The sequence below is a fragment of the Theropithecus gelada genome, chromosome 4 (genome assembly GCF_003255815.1).
Source record: "Theropithecus gelada isolate Dixy chromosome 4, Tgel_1.0, whole genome shotgun sequence".
NCBI lineage: Eukaryota > Metazoa > Chordata > Mammalia > Primates > Cercopithecidae > Theropithecus > Theropithecus gelada.
In genome coordinates, this window is record NC_037671.1 from 96,095,349 (window position 1) to 96,113,266 (window position 17,918).

The window sequence follows — 17,918 nt, forward strand, 5'->3', positions numbered from 1 at the left end:
GCTACCTGGGTACTCACATTTTTAAGTCACAGAATGTAGGAGAACTGAAACAATCTCGTAATTAGGAAAAAGTATCATTTGAAAAGATATTAAAATCTTTTGATCTAAGTAGCCAATTGATAGAGGAAATAATTCTCTGTTGGACTGAAAAAGAAATTTGGGGTGGATTGATTTTTTTGTCACAGAAGAATGATTATGTTGTACTTGTTCAGTAACACTTTCTTTTTTTTTTTTTTTTTTTTGAGACGGAGTCTCGCTCTGTTCCCCTGGCTGGAGTGCAGTGGTGTGATCTCGGCTCACTGCAAGCTCCGCCTCCCGGGTTCCTGCCATTCTCCTGCCTCAGCCTCCCAAGTAGCTGGGACTACAGGCGCCCGCCACTGCGCCCGGCTAATTTTTTTGTATTTTTAGTAGAGACGGGGTTTCACTGTGGTCTCGAACTCCTGACCTTGTGATCCGCCCGCCTCGGCCTCCCAAAGTGCTGGGATTACAGGCGTGAGCCACCGCGCCCGGCCAGTTCAGTAACACTTTCAACTCTAGTCATTATTACCAATTTTCCCACACAGAAAACAGAATGATCACTGGCTTTACCTTTATGTGTATGTGTCAGAAGGCCAGAAAGAGAAAGGGACAATCAGGGAGGCCTGTGAGGTATGAAAAATGGCCTGATTTGGACAAGGTTCAGAATTGGATAGACATATTGGAAAGACATGGGCTATTCTGTTTTTGCCTAATTATAAGCAAACAGAAAAAGCTCATGGGCATTCTTTCATTAAACATACATGTATTAAGCATCTGCTCCCTACTGGATACCAGGGACACACAAGGTGTGAAACACAATCTTTGCTTCCAAGAAGCTTAGATTTGGTAGAGAGAGATAGATCTGCAGTCAAAGGCTGCTTGCAGTGACAAGTGATGTGCTAGATATGTTTGCACGGGGCAGAGTAGAAGCACACAGGAGGAGGTGGTCAATTTGACCTGATCCAGGGAAGTTGAAAAGATGATCTGGTTTCTTCATTCAGCAAGTGCAGCTTGAATGTGCCTGGCATTGTTCTAGGCTCTGAGGATACAGTGGTGAACAAACCAGCAGCTCCTTCCTCCCACAGAACTTACTGGGGGATCAGGGGAGGAGACAAACACATTATAAACAAATAGGCAAATAAATGCTGGAGATAATTATAGGTGGTGACAAACTCTAAAACAAATAAGATTGAGAAATGTGACTGAGGGTGACATGGAGAGGAAGGGAGATGTGCTACATAGGGTATTCAGATGAAACAAGGGAAACACAAATCCTCCCCCATAGGAATTTTGCTTATGCTGCTTCTTTGGCTTGGAGCATCTCCCTGAAATCCCACCATCATCCTGCTTTAAAATGTAGGTTTTGTTATTACTGAGTTATGGTGAGGCCAACAGATCAGGAGACAACTCCCATTGAAAACATGGTTTGTTTCTGCTCCAATAAGAGGGCACAGACCACACCTCCAGGACCACATAGGGAAGCCCCAGGGTTGGTGAGGAGGTAGAAAGAGTGAGGGGGGAAAAGTGGATCAGAGCCTTTATAGTGGTATCTGCAGGAAGGAAGTGGGCAAGGCAGGGTTAGCAGGCTTATGATTGGCTAGTTTGAAAGTTTCCGTGGGTTCTAGAGAGTAGGGGCTGCCTTTGGTTGTCTGGTACTTGGCCCTGGGATGATGGGGACAGAGGACTATTGCCTTCTGGAGTGTAGAAGCCACATAGAGGAGGTGGTTTAGAGTAATGGTTCTGGATTGGTTACTTTGCATATGAAAGCCGTTTGCTCTCTCAAAGAATTGGCTAGCCCTGGGAGGGGCAGTCTCTTCCCAGTCAGTGAGACCCCAGGTGCCAGAACACAGAGAATACAGAAATAAAATGTTGTTAATATACATCCCCATCCTACCCTTTGCCAAGTGAACAAAGGGTGCTTTTCCTTCAACTCTCAGCACCAAACGGCTTCTCAGGGAAGCCTTTACTAACTTTCTACACCAAGTCAACTCCAAGTTAGCCCTTTACTAATTCCAAGTCAAATCCCTGTTACGGACACTCAGAGTCTATATTCTACTCTTCGTAGCTTTTACCTCAATTATAGTTTTCCATGTAATTGTAAGGTTTTTAGATTTATGGCCTTCTCTTTCAGTAGACTATATATCCCATAAGACCTGGGGATTGCCTTTGTTTGCTCATCTGTGTTGCCAATTCCTGCTGCAGTCCTGGCACATAGTGTGAATGTGTAGGTTGTTGTCATGGCTAGAGCCAAGCCAGGGTGGACAGGGTTGCTGCACTGTAGGATGTGAAGATCGCAAAGTCCGGGTCATGGAAGGCTATACAGTGTTACTGAGTTTGGACTTTTTCCCAAAAGCAAATCGGAACTTATTAGTGGGTTTTAAACAGGTAATAAATATGGCCAGATTCTTGTGAAAAGACAGGATGGAGAGTTTGCTACTGGAAGCAAGAATGGTAATTTAGGACACCGTTGCAAGAAGTCCAGACAGGGGATGATAAGGGACAGAACAAGAAATACTAAAGAGGAAAAAGAGACAGGACTGGCGATTGACTAGATAAAAGGGAGGAATATGGGCCAACTTTTGGGTTCTTGATGTGGGTGTCTAGATGTGACTGTTATCTAAGAGAGGAGATACAGGAGAAGATGCAGGCTATTATAAAATAAGCTCAGTTTAGGCAGAGCACAGTGGCTCACGCCTGTAATCACAGCACTTTGGGAGGCTGAGGTGGGCAAATCATGAGGTCAAGAGATGGACACCATCCTGGCTAACACAGTGAAACCGTGTCTCTACTAAAAATACAAAAAATTAGCCGGGCGTGATGGCAGGCACCTGTGGTCCCAGCTACTCGGGAGGCTGAGGCAGGAGAATGGCGAGCACCTGGGAGGCGGAGCTTGCAGTGAGCCGAGATCGCACCACTGCACTCCAGCCTGGGTGACTGAGTGAGATTCCGTCTCAAAAAAAAAACAAAAAAACAAAAAAACAAAAAAAACAAAAAAAAAAAAACCAAAACTCAGTTTGGACATGATGAGTTTATGACTGTGGGATACCCAAGAGACAGCATCTTCTTATAAGCAGTTGGGAAAATGAATTCAGAGCTTAGGAGAAAGATGTGGGTTAGTTGTATAGATGTGGCAGGCATTAACTTGCAATTAGTTTTTATCTTAATTCTGTGGTTTTTATTTTGGCCACCCCCTCTTTCCCTGAGTTAATGGTGTGCCTTATTCAAGACTTGAATATCTAAAGAAAACACATGCTTCATTTTGACCTCCTTGCATCTGTGGTTAATCATGGTTTATGGATCCCAAACAACAATCCTCAAATATACTTTATTGTTCTTGCTCTCCCCGGCAACCTACTGTGTACTTTCCACGTGCCAAACTTTTATGGTAAGTGCTTTTCATACGTTATCTTTATGCCAACCCAATGAGCTCGTTGAGCTCTTAAATTTGTACTTGGGGGAGGCCGGGTGCCGTGGCTTACACCTGTAATCCCAACACTTTGGGAGGCCGAGGCAGACGGATCATGAGGTCAGGAGTTCAAGACCAGCCTAATCAATATGGTGAAACCCCGTCTCTACTAAAAATCCAAAAATTAGCTGGGTGTGGTGGTGTGCGCCTGTGGTCCCAGCTGCTCGGGAGGCTGAGGCAGGATAATCACTTGAACTTGGAGGCAGAGGTTGTGGTGAGCTGAGATCGTACCACTGTACTCCAGCCTGGGCGACAGAGCAAGATTCCGTCTCAAAAAAAAAAAAAAAAAAAATGTACTTGGGGAATAACAGAGATTCAGTGACTGACCCAAGACCCCAGCCAATGGTGTGTCAAGCTGGATTTGAGCCGAGTCTGCCTGCCTCTACCGCCCTTGCTCTTCTCTGCCTGCCTTGGTTGCCTCCAAGTGCCTGTGGTGGCTGATGGTTTGTTTGGTCCTGAATGCAACTCTTCTCTTTTTTCAACATATAAAAGACTTATTTTTTAAAAGTCTAGAAGTATATATACAAAAACATTAATAGTGATTATCTCTGCATGGTGAAATTATGACCAATTTTTGTTTTCCATACTTTGTATTTCCTGAATTTTATGAAATGAGCATTTATTACTTTTTATAACTAGAAACGGCACTCTTTCTATAACAACAGTATTTTTTGTTTCCCATCCACAGTACTATTGTTGGGCATTTAATGAAGTGTATTGCTTCCCACCTTCCCCCATTACATTAATGGAAAGTTTAAAAGCAGCATTATTGGTGCTTGTTTTGCTTACACATGGTTTAACCAAAAGGACGAGAAGCAATGGTTTTGCTTAAGGCTTACAGAGCCCATCTGCCCCAAAAGGAGGAGTGCGTGCTATGTTAGCATTGCCTTGGGGTGAGTTTTCTTTTTCCTTCAGCTCCCCGCTTTATACAGTTATCTACTGAGGTGCGAACTGTGCACCTCAGTATAGAGTTCTTAATACTCTTAGATAACTAGAAAGGGAGGAAAGTATATTGAAAATTACTTGGATTTATAGAGTGAAATGGCTCTCTGATAGCATTCTGCATTCCTCAAGTTATTGGAAAAATATTGCTCATAATTATATTAATACTTGTAAGTTAAAAGTGAGGGGAAAGTAGGAAACAGCCCACTCTCATTCTACTTGACATATGTAAATTTTCTTTCAACAAGTGTCCTGTATCTCTGATTTTTGTGGGGGTACAGTGACAAAGGTACAGTGGAAGCTGTGACTCTCTGGAGGCATAATTGTAGAGCCCTGGCTATGAGCTTGAGACTGCAGGTAAAATCCTCCCAAATTTGAAGCATTTCTGCAGAAACTCTTCAAAAAGGTGGAAAAAATGGAATGTTTGAGGCTGAGAAAAAAAACAGAACAATTACAAATCATCCATCTTAGGTGGATTCAATACAGAATTATTCAAACAGGAGTCTTTTCTGTGAGATTTCCTCATTTCTGGAGACCTTGTATATAAAACTCTGGGTTTTAGTGAAGACAGGATGGGTTGTTTTGACTTAAAGACCTACTTAGTTTGAAGTTTTAGAAAAAGAGCAGAGTCAGTCTGTCTTCATACAGTTTATGTCATCTAATCATGAATCTCCGTTTACCTGCCCTTACATTATCTTTAGTAGAGAAAAAACTGTAAAATATGGTAAGGGTAGAAAAATCAATTGCCCTCATTAGTAAAATGTCTCTAGAATGTTGCAAAATAACATTTCAGCCCTTGAAACCAGAGACCCCTTTCACTCCTTTTATTAAGATGTCTTTAAATATACGGGTTTTGAGAGGAGTAAAATGAGGAAAAATTATGAATTCTAGAATAGCTGTTCTCTACGCAGAGCCTTATAATTGTGATTTCTGGTTTTTTTTGTTTTGTTTTGTTTTTTTGGTTTTTTTTTAACACTAGCCCTCCCATTTCTCCCACCTCTGTGATGAGAACCTTGGTGAGTCCATCTGAATTTCTTGCCTGCTCTTTCTTGGATTGATTTCTAAGAGATCTTTTTTCATTTTTATTTTTTTGGCACCCAGGAATTAAATAGCTTTAATTACTTGGATCTGTACAGACTTGCTGACCTCTTTAACCTCACTTTGTTGGAGAAGGCAGTGATCGATTTCTTAGTGAAACATCTCTCTGAACTCCTGAAGAGCCGCCCGGAAGATGTTCTAACGCTTCCCTATTGCCTGCTTCAGGAGGTGCTGAAGAGTGACCGCCTGACCTCCCTGAGCGAAGAGCAGATCTGGCAGGTAAGGGCGCTGTGCACGGTCCTCTTCTGGCACTGAAAAGGCATGCCATGATTTTAAGTTAAAGGATTGAGGAACAATTACCACTATTTTAGCAGCTTTGGTCCTCATGGAGTTGTTTTAGAAGTCATGCTTCCTTGATGGACAAGTGATTGGAGAACACTGGCCCTTGAGGCTCAGAGCCCTCAGCGGACTCTACAGCTTAACTCAGGGAATTGCAGGGGCGATCCATGAGACCCTCAATGTGGCTTCCCAGAACCTAACATGGTCACATCTGAGTCAAGGGATTTTTTTTTTTTCCTGATAAAAATTGTTTCTTAAATAAAATATGACCAAAAAATGGATTGTAAAGTGATATATATGCATATTTAAGACCAGTAGAATCAGAGTAAATTTGGGCCTTTGCTGTAAACAATTCAGAAACATTTCTTTGTTGCAATAGAGAGCAGCTTGGATCTTGAATGAAATGAAGCTCTTCTTGCATAGCAGTGGAAAAATCTCCATCCTTAGCTCATTCTGCATTCATTGCTATTTTCCTAAGCCCTGCCTTTTCGCCTGACATAGCATTCTTTTCACATTGTGTCATTCCTTTGTCTAGAGGACAGGAGGATGTTTTGTGGTTTGAAGTTGATTATTCAATTTAAATCCTCTTCTGCTCATCCCCAGTGACTATTCCTTGAACAATCCACATGGCGTCTTTGGGGAATATTCAGAGAGCCCATCTTCCTCCTCCCTATCACAGCTTGTCTATCTCACTCTCTGAAGCACTGGCTAGCCATTTTGTTACTTCTAAGGTGCCATGCCTCCAAGATTTCACGATCATTTGAAAAATAATTATATACAGACTACTAGGGAAAATTTAAAGTCTTCTATTAGCTGATTAAACAGTGAATCCCTGGTATCTTATCAAGTGATATTTAGAGAGTATTTTAATTCTGGCCAAAATAGTCATATAGGTAGCTATTAATTATTCAGTAGCTAACTCTACTCACTAATTTTTTTCCTGATACCTTTCTGCCTTATTTCATTATTCGTGTTATTTTAATCGGTAACTTCCCTCTTCATTATTGCTTCCACCAGAGGGAATTAAAGAGCTGCAGTGTCCTGAAGGCTTCTGGGTCCCAGGCTCTTTGCAAACTTATTGACAGCAGGCCTGAAAGAATGGCTATTATCACTGCATGTACCACATGAACAAAATGAGCCTTCTGTGCCTTACTCAGAGTCACAGAGCAGAGCCAGCCTTCAAATTTAAGTCTGCTAACACCAGACCCCACATCTTCACTATTGCACACTGTCTTGATAAAGAAAATATAAGGACCAAAAAGACACTAAAGAATAAATTTTCGTGACTCCTTGGGTATTTTTGGTAATGTTTGTTCAGGCAGAGGTTGAATAGGTTGGCGAGGATCTGTTTTTGGTAGAAATTTCAATTATCTGTGGCTCTCTCTTATAAACACAAATCAGCAGAATTTACTTTGGTCAGTTCAAAGTGGGAAGTAGCCAAATTTTCTTCACTTCCCAAGGGAAAAAGAAATATTTGGAATGAATCCTGCATTTAATTTTTTCTAACTGAATTGACGTCTGAGGCTAACCATCCTTGTGGCTTCTATCTCTTTTTGTGGTGCAGTTAAGGGCACTGCCAGAGATCGACATGGTAATGTGCAGATGGCTGAGTGTCAAGAAAATTCCATACTGTCCATTTAAGAGTTATCATAATTGCCTCTCTAAAGGTTACTAATATTATAATGTAGAATTTTAAAAGCTGGTTTCTGCTGCAGGCAATAATTTTTTTAATACCTGATCCTCAAGAAAGAATTAAAAGACTCACATAAATATTATCAATTTAGGCATTAAGCAGGCAATAAGAAACTGTTTTTGCTTTATCTTAGTAAATAAGTATTTCCCTCATATTCAACCCCATAGAGAAAAATCAAATCAGACCAGCTATTTTGCCTCAAGTGTAGTTAAGTTCATCATTTTTGCTGAGGTTATACTAGTAATGCAATATACCATGGAAGAATCTAATATTCAGCCCAGGGTAGAGATTGGGTATGCCAGAGGATTAGTGTCAGGGTGCTTTATAGAAGTGAAACTTGATGGACAGGCTGGAGACAGATCTACAGAATCTCATTAAATTGCTGAATTGTTCATTACGGAACGTTCTCACTGTAATAAAGTGCTCATTGACTTTAACAAATCCCCATCCCGTGTCTTAAAGAAGAAGAGTGAAGCAAAGGGTGTTGGGGAGGAGAAAGGAAATTGGCACAAGGTAGGACAGGTTATAGAAAACTGGATGGAGGGGGGCGTGCTATTTGATTAATATGTGCAACCAGTAACTTAGGTGAGAGCATGGTAAACACACACACACTTAGGCAGCTGGCTCTTCTACTATGTCCTGATAATGTAATCTGGGACCATTCCATTTTTGGTGAAAGATCTAATTTTCATTATTCACCAGACTTCATGCAGTCTGGCTCTGAAGACCTGTCATAAGAACCTTCAGATTATCCTCACTGAACCAACTCTTTTTCACTTTTTCCTGCTGTTCCTTACTCAGGCCCTTTCCTCAACAAAATGTGCTGTATGCAGACCACAGTAATTATTCTGTGGATCTGCGAATCTGTAAAATACCCCAAGATGATGCCTTGGAACTGTTCTTTTTTTTTCCATCTGACCTTTTTAAGCTTTATTCTGAGTCTTTTCTCTCACAGAAATCTTCTTGGTCCCTCGTAGACAAATTTTTATCCCTTCCATTTCAAGTCTGAAATGACTTGATCTGTTGGTTAATTTCACTCTATATTTAGAGGTAACAGAGAGAGTTGTACACATACATACCTTAGAATGGATAAGGACATAGAAGTTCCCTGAAATATATTGTTTTTTAAAAATTTAGTCCAATTCAGCTCAACAATTTGGTTTTAAGTTTCAAGGCCAGCAATTTATCAGGTTCCAGATGAAAGACACCAAATTGGCTATTGGGTTCAAAGAAAGGAGACTAAAACCGAACAAATCAGCTGAAATGGAAATATGGGACATGAGGTCACTTGCATTTGTGACCTGGCAAATCTCTATCCATTTGATTTTGCTTTCGGATTTTAGCTCCCAATCAGAACTTCGTTTCAGTAGGGCCCTGTTAAATATCTTCTGTTAGATTTTGCATATATTTTCATACTGTTGAGCCAGCGTCTTGCCATAGGAGCTGGGGAGTGCAAGAAATGGGGAGACGTTGGTCAAAGGGCACAAAACTTTCAGTTAGAAAATAAACAAGTTCTAGGGATCTAGTGTAGAGCATGGGTTCCAGGGATATGTTCATTAATTTGATTGTGGTAGTCATTTCCCAGTGTATATGCATATCAAATCATCATGTTGTACACCTTGAATCTATACAATCCTTCTCTGTCAATAAAATATTTTTAAATAAGCCAAAACATGGCAATTCTTCATTAAAAAAACTTAGAACAACACATAGAAATAATTCCATATCATTCTCATGATTGAATCTGTTTTCATTTTCATAGGAAGTGCTGAGTAATCTCTGTTTTCTTTTCAGGAACATGCATTTCCTGCATTTTCTGCCTTTAGGTTCTCTTTCACCAGAGTGAGAGGGAGATTACTGTTTTCCATGGCAGTACAATTTATAGAAAAAGCCTGAATATAACATCAGTTCTTATATACAGTAGCATAGGGAGAAAATATGGCTGCCCACCCATCAGAATGTACTGAGCACCTACTAAATACCCAAAATTATGCTAGAGTGGAAGGAAGGCAGAGGACAGGTCTGCCAACTCCGTTTTCCTCTCCCAGGCCTCCTCCCAAATGGAGAGAATCCTTCTGATTTTCAACCATAAGTACAGCTCTCTGAATTTTTATTTTATCTCCAAAGTAGCCGAGACAAGAAAGATATTTAAAAATGAAAGAAAACAGCTCTGGGTGTGGTGGCAGGCACTGTAATCCCAGCTACTCCGGAGGCTGAGGTAGGAGAATCAGTTGAACCGAGAGGCAGAGGTTGCAGTGAGTGGAGATCGCGCCACTACACTCCAGCCGGGATGATAGAATGAAACTCCATCTCAAAAAAAAGAACAGTACTTTTCTTACTTTATTAACCTTGGGGTTGAGGACACTTCCTACTTGTATTCTGGGTCTCACTTTGCCTAGACTTAAGTAGATACTAAGACCAAAAAATTCACTGGCTATGTGAGTGACGTCAAACAAGGTGAGACCTCAGCAGGGAGGGTTGCCTTTATTCTATTAGGTTGGTGCAAAAGCAATTGCACAAACCTAAATTATGTCCTATTTTAGTGTGGCAAAGAGGGACCATGTAACCTGATTTGGGGCTGGGGCAATCCTGTTCATATTTGTCCGTGATTATCCATCCCTAGAGGCAGAGGCTGTGCTGTAGTGTTTGCATTACCTACTGCCATGTTCTTTTGCACTCTATTAATAATAAACAAAAACAATAATGTAGAGTTTCCATATTAAAATGTATTGAATGGATAATAACACATCCTACTATTCCTACATAAGGCTGGATTTATTCTAAGAAAATTGATATAGAAAATGAGTTTGGCCTGCGTTTTTCCTTATATTTTTGTTGGAAATTTGCTTCCCTAAGTCATACTATTAATTACATATTCATTTTATATCTTGAGAGACATAAGCCACATATTGTTTAGTCAACAATCTCAAATGCAGTGGTTTGTTGACATGCTCCTCCTGGGCTTTTATGTCTACCACACAATCAGCCACGTTACAGTTTGAATTAATCATTTTCTTCAAAAGGAGTCCCAGAAGTGAACCCAAACAAAAAGCTACTATCCCTTTATAGTTGGAAAGTAGAGGAAACTAGTGATGTACTCAGCTTTCATCTTTTATCCTTCGATGATAAATTGACCCAAATGTACCTCTGGCCAGGAAGAAACAAGGACTTTAAATAGTACTATATGTCAAACAATACTATTAAAATACTTCCAATTTGAATATCACATCACAGTTTTGAGAACGCATCTGCATTTATTATTGCTTTGTTCTCCTGTAGTACAAAAGGGGAAACTGAGGTAACATATCTAGGAATCAAACTCATGTCTTCTAATTCTTGAGCTATGTCTACTTTGGTCTATAGCTTCTAAATTTGTAATAGAAGCTCAGAAATACTCAGGCAATGGGCACAGAGGTGCATCCAATTATTCCTATGACTTTAACAGGAATTAAGAAGGCTTGATGAGCTGGGCACAGTGGCTCATGCCTGTAATCCTAGCACTTTGCGAGGTTGAAGCAGGCTGATCGCTTGAGCCCAGAAGTTTGAGACCAGCCTGCGCAACATAGTGAGATCCCTGTCTCTATGAAAATATTAGCTAGGCATGGTGGCATGCACCTGTAGTCCCAGCTACCCAAAGGGCAGGTTCACCTGAGTCCAAGAAGTTGAGGCTGCAGTGTGCCGTGATTGCACCACTGCTCTCCAGCCTGGGCAACAGAGTGAGACCCTGTCTGGAAAAAAAAAAAAAAAAAAAAAACAAGAAAACAAAAACAGAAAAAAGAGCATGATCATTCTAGTTCCTTTGGGTAGTGCCCATGGATTGAACAAATCATGGCCTCTGTGCCTGCCTCCATGTCTGTGTCATGTTGCTAATTCTAATTCTGTTAGATGACATATGCCTCATTCATTCTTTCATTCATTCCAAATAGTTATTGAGTGCCTGCTCTGCCCAGCCATGTCCTGTGGGATACTACTATTGCCTGCCATATGACGGGTTCTGGACAGTCAGTAATGGGAAGGACCAACAGGGTCCTGCTGTCGTGGGCCTGACGGTGTCTGATGTGGGGCTTTCTGCTTGCTGCTGTTTCCCACCTGCCCAATTCCTTCCTAGTGAGGACTGACCTGTACCAAATAGCATAATGATTTCTTTGCCAAGTTGGGGCACCATAACGTTGAAACGATATGGGTACAATGGAGATGACATGCTTTTGACTGGATGTTTCAATACCAACCAGTGTCCTTTCACCTTTTGTTCAAGGCTTTGCTTATTGTTAACTCTCAATTGTTGTATGCACCCTCTAAACAGCTTCACAAACATTTGTCAATCCATGTGATGCAGTCCAAGCCTCAAACACATCAGGCTGTGGGTAAATATTTAATCAAAAAATTCTACAAGCTGTGTTCATGTTTTAATATATGGACCTTGGTAACTAGAAATGGAATAAAATACTAAGAACTCTTATCCTCAAACAAATTATAATTTTTCATCATGTTCCTGCCCTTCTTCAATTCTCTTTCATACATGCATGTGTTGTTACTATTATTTTCCCAGATAGCTACTTTCTGGGTATTATTATTATCTAGGTTTCTTCACAATATCTCCTATTTTTAAACTTACCATTTCTTAAACTCATGAAATTCGTACGTGTAGTCCCAACTTACAAATTTGTACCACTTCTTAATTTTCTTTCTGAAACTTCTTATAGTTTCTCCCAACTACGTATAGTTTTTTTCTAAAAATGTGATGAAGGTATCTCCGTTTCCTTCTTCTTAGATGTTAGTGAAGAGAATAAACAGTGGCTCCTTTGCGTCCCAAATGTTATGCCCAGAGGATGTTTTATCCTTTGAGGGGCCCCCAGCTGGACATGGAGTAATGCTGCTATTTCAGGGATTGGTTCTCCTAGTTGCCAGAGCATATATTCAGTCTTTCCTCCTGATCTACATGCGGCTAACTCCTCTGTGAGGGTGCATCCTCCAGTAACTTGACTCGTGGCTTTGCTGCTGTTTGTCTGGGGTGTGTGCCTTTGCGAGACGCATGACATGTTCATTTCAGAGCGGCTTTGCTCCAGCTAATCCTCAGTGCTAGAGCTGTGCATTGCTGAGTAGCTGTGAGGGGCAGTGATTATCAGAAATTACAGGAGACCCAACTTGTGTTCATGTGCTGCTGTTCTCATGAGTTAATAGTTTTTTTTTTCTTTCCTTTTTTTTTTTTTTTAAAGAATAAGCACAACAGAACAAGGTGATTTATGAGATATGACATATTTATGTTCTCTGCTTCTAATTTTCATTGTGATTCATGTTGTTTCCAGACTGATATTTTTGTTGTTGCTGCTGTGAGAAGGAAAGAGATGACTGGAGAATATTACTTATGCATTGGTGGCCTGCAGTAATATTGCTGCTACCTGGGTTATCAGGGATTTAAAAGTAAAACCCAACTATAAGCCATATACAAGGTAGAAACCCTGAGGCTAGCATAGAAGTCCATCAATAATAATACCAACAATAATAATTCTTTGCAAGCCTAGAGAGCTTTATATTTTAAAACATTTCACACACATAATTTCTCGTGAGTCTCTCATCAGCCTTGTTAAGGTTGATAAGGCAAGTATGATCCAAATTTTAACTAGTGAGAAAACTAAAGCCTCTGGAAGTTCAATAGTTGACTCACTTCACAGTATAGATTTCAATGGAGCTCTCACTGTATTCTCTTAAATATACCAACTCTTTAAGAAAACAGAACCTGAAAGTGCCTTATACATCTCATAAGTCAAAGGTTTTTATATATTACTCTATAATGAGTGAACCAGAAGTAGACGTTTCCTAATAAATTACCAGTTTTCATTTTCACCTGTTGTGAGACTTTGTGGGAAGTTGCAAAAATGTCTCCAATAAAGTAGTACAGGAAAGTGTTGCTGAGGGTCTTTTTTGATCAGAGCCCAGAAACTCGGGCTCTGGATGGTTTGATAAGGAAGAATGCATAGAGATTTCTGGCAGAGGGAGGGAACCATCTTTTATTCCTTCAGAGGACACGATGGTGTAGTATAAAGCAGGAAATGAAAGACGATAAGGGAGGATCTCTTTAAAATCTGATCAAGAGACATAAATTAGAGTAAAAAAGAACCTGGAGTGCCATTATTTCTGCTGCAGTGACACAGACCATGTGGGAAAAAGTCTGTAGGCTGTTTTCCCTATTTGAGACCAGAGATTGGAAGGAACAAATGGAAATGACTGATCATTCCATCTTCATTTTATGCCCAATATATTGAAATTTTAGAAATGTATGCAACAGAAATTGACAGCGGGGTGATGGTTTAGATATGGGGCTTAAGAGAAAAGGTGAAAGATATAAATTTCTTGAAATTGATAAATGTTAGTCTCTTTCCAACACAAATGATCCTATGAATCCGTTTTCTTCAGTGTTAGGCCACAATCATGCTGATTGGCTGTGTCAGACCATAGAGATTTGCTGTTCTGGGAGTTCTAAAGGAGAGGATGTAAATTTACTTATAAAGTGACCCAGAGGCTCTAGAATTATTTACATTCTAAAGAGATGTCAGGAGAAGCCTCAACATTTATTGTTGAATACTGACTTCCTTAGAAGTGCTTCTCCCACCCTTGCGTCCAAAACTTCTGCTACAAGGAAAAATAACACCCTAACTCAACACACCTGGAGGAGACAAGTGGCCATTCTGAGATCATAATCAGGAGAAGCATTCATACATCATTCTTGGGCTTTTCTTACGCTCATAATACAGAGTTATGCATTCGCCATGGTGAGGATCCACCCCTTCGTCTGACCACCTCCTCCTTGTTACGTGCGGTGGCATGTTGATGAACTACAGACCTATTTTGATATTCTGGTAGGGAAAGCATAACCAGGAAGACAAATTCAGGGGAAAAAAAGTCAATGAATGATTCTAAAGTTATGTATCAAAGATTTTGTGCATTGTTCTCCTTTGTCTATAGGAAGAGTTACAAGTCAGTATTGGTAAGTGGCACGGTATTACTTATGCTTCAAGAACAGGAGCTAAAAAGACCCCGCACACCAGAGGCTGAGTGCACATATCTTCTTTGTGTGTGTTCTTGTTGATGAGGAATGCCCACATGCTACCTTCTCTGGCCACACAAGGAAATCAGGTAATTAAAGGAGTGATGGATGGTGTGCTAAAGTTTAAACGTTTTAGGAGGACCTATCTTATTAACACTTTAAAACAAGTGAGCATAATATCATTAATTTTGATTAATTCATTTGCTCTTAATATAGCTTTTAATTTGTAATTCCATGTGAATTACAATGTAATTTGGCATTAATTATACTAAATTGACTATAAGTCAGCCAATCACAATGGAAAATTACTCACAGCTGAAACTAAAACTAAACCTCTTCATCCAGAAAGGACGACGCTTAGTTAAGTGGCAAATACACTTTAGGCATCTCTCTCTTTGGCAATGAGAATGACATTGGACCTGCTGAGGACTGTAATCAATTCCTTATTCTGCCCACTGCTAGGACTATGTACTCTTTGGAGTGAAGCCCCATATCAATCCAATAAAGTGTAAATAATAAAGTAAACAAAGGGGTTGACTTATCAGGTTTGCCAGGTACCCTGAAGAATCTTTTTGCTCCTCTCATCTCATGTAAGTTTTAGGCAATGTAGAGGGGCTGTGTAGTGCTTTAGAATGATTAATTCCACACCCCTTGGATTCTGGGAGTTAGAATAGGCACTTACCCAAATTGGCCTGCTTCTCGTCTTCATGCTCGTGAAACAGCCAGGAAATCCTGTTTTCAACCCCATGTGTAGTCAGTATCCTGAAGCCACTCCTATTTGACCTATACACAAACTGCCTTCTGGGCAGAAGGAAGTCATGCCTTAAAAAGCCAGCACCACACTGAGAGGACTAAACCCTCAGGAGATGATGGAGCATGTGTCACTCATTGATAAAGCTTGTGGAAGGTGCCCGGGAGCACACAAAAAGTAAAGTGATCCGCTGAGGAATGCAGCACTGAGAAAGTGTGTGAGAGTGAGGATGGATTTGGAAAATACATGTGTTTGAACTACCTCCCAGATAGCTTTCTTTGACAACTGTCTTCTGAAAAACAAAACAAAAACTCTGAGATTTTGCAGAAAGTCATATGCAGGGTTTGGCAATATTCTGCTTGAAGTTCATTTACATATAGGTAGAACTACATGAATTTTGTACATTCTGGATACATTCATGGTGAGCAATTGGCTCATAAAATGAGACCTGGTTCAGAGGCAACAAATTTTGCTAAATATTGCATGGAAAATTCAAGGCTGTTATTTTATAAGTCTTCTTTTTACCTTGTTAGTTATATATCCCATCTCATCATTCTCACACCCAATCTAGCTAATAAAATGGCCTAAGTTTTATATAAAAATTTTGAGTAAAGAGGTTAAAAACTACCCTGGATTCTGAGCCGACAGCCGTCCTGTCCTCTATCACTTACACATATGCAGGTGGGATTCACACAGTACACCCACTTGCAGGTAGACACACGCATACATATTAGATGCATATTAATCTTTGCAGCTAAAAGACTTTCCTTTGTTTTGCAGCACTGACCTAAATCATAATACTCCCATGATTGTCTCGTTGGTCTCAGCATTAAAGAAAATAGAAAGTAGAAGCTTATTTTTATCACTCCAAGTGTATATTCCATTCATCACTAAACTTTTTAAGGATGTTAATGCCAGTAGTTTGTTAACAGAAACAGCTGTATAGATACAGCTTTATGGTGTTTCAAGTCTCTCCAAATTCTTTTTATGCTAGATTTAGCGTGGCCTATTGCAGAATTTGTTATTCCTTTTCCCCAGATATTCTTTTTGATATCCACATTGGATTTCTGGGTTCCAGTCCCTTTCCTATCACTTGTGGTTCCCACCATAGCATCAAGTTCTTAAGGAAAAACAGCTCCTGTTTGAGGCATGCCCTCTGATGGATGAGCTCTTTTGAGCTCTTAATGTTCTTACTGCTTTTAGAGAACTCTAAGGATTTTGGGGCAAAGGAACTAATACTGAAGTAAGCAGAGCAGTGAGACTGGGAGAAAACATTTACAGGATATTCCTGCCCTTGGTTTTATCGTCTCATCATTTAACAGCAGCAGAGTAAATGGGTCTGCTAATGAAACAGCACTGAGAGGTTAGGTCATTGGAAGCCTTTTTAGTCATTTTGTGCTTTTCAAGAGCGAATTTGTTAGAATTATGCTGAATACCCACTTAAAGCCTCAGCTGATAACCCTACCTGTGTTTTATAACTCTGCACTGTCAGAACTCATAATAAGTCAAACATTCTTTCAGTGGTGCTCATAAGGGAGGGAAAAAAACCCCCACAAATTTAAGAGTAATTTCAGATTGTAAATGAAAAGGAGAGGCACGACTGTTCATTTGCACCAATCATGCCTTCCTTTCATCTGCTCTGATTAGGCCTGGTGCGGTTTCATCAGACTCCTCCATCACCGAGCTGTCACTCCAGCCGTCTGTTGATTGAAAACAATCAAGGCTCTGATGGCACAATTATTCTGACCCTTTAACTAGAGGCTGCTGTGATAATGAAAGGTTGATTATGATAGTTTGTGCCTCTTTCAGTTTGCCAAGAAGGTTAATTTGGGCATCAGACGGATGTTTAATGGGCGCTTGCTGGCTACACTGAGGTAAATGAGAACGTGCAGTCTTGGATATTGCACGGATATAGTTTGGCTGTCAATCATTGTCATTTGGAGTTTGTGCCTCACACTCTGGAAATCACATTTTATTTTTTCCTTGGGATTTAATTTATTCTGTGCCCTGAGGAAGTTCTTTCACTCGGTGACCTTCACAGCAGCTTTCTCTGCCTTTTTTTTTTCTTTTTTCAAATGGAGCTCAAAGGCACAACACATCTAGAAGAGCATTTTTCTTTCATTTTCACTTAAAAATGGAAACTTTAAAAATCCATCCTTATCACTGCCTTCCAATAGAGCAAATGTTTCCATTCTGATTGTGCGGTGGGGAAGTATAAACGACAGGGATACTTCAGCCAGTTTGCTAATGCAGCAGCTCACACAGTTGTGTCCTGTTTCGCACAGTAACCAGCAAATGCAGTAAATTTAAAATGGGCACATATATGAAAGTGAAGGCTCCGTTCTATCACTAGCATGTCTCACAACAGTTTGTGGAGTTCCTGCTTCCAAACACAGCATCTTACTCCTGTTACCCTCCTTCTTGGCAAACATAGGGAAGGGGTTGAGGAAGGAAGACAGATACTTGTCTGTGGAAGCACTAAGGTTATTAAAAGTTGCAAATTTCAATTTGTATAAATCCAGCACCTAATCTTGTAGCTATTTGAAGTATAGGCTAAAAACGATACAGACATCTAATAATGCTGGTATATACAATGTGCAGCTCACATTGTATTATAATGAGCTTT

At 40.2% G+C, this 17,918-nt stretch overlaps 1 protein-coding gene across 17 annotated transcripts in view; it reads left to right on the top strand.

Moving 5' to 3' along the window:
* The window catches only part of KLHL32 (kelch like family member 32), a 241,582-nt gene that overhangs the window by 180,558 nt on the left and 43,106 nt on the right, over positions 1 to 17,918 (top strand). For 14 of the 17 annotated variants that reach the window (XR_003119167.1, XM_025384114.1, XM_025384099.1 and 11 more), the window contains one exon: positions 5,528 to 5,743. The exons of the other annotated variants lie outside the window; for them this stretch is intronic. Coding sequence is in view for 9 of the 14 variants with exons in the window: in XM_025384114.1 (XP_025239899.1) it covers positions 5,528 to 5,743 (216 nt within the window). In the remaining 5 variants the exon portion in view is untranslated. The remainder of the gene's footprint in view (positions 1 to 5,527; positions 5,744 to 17,918) is intronic. 17 annotated transcript variants of the gene reach the window in all.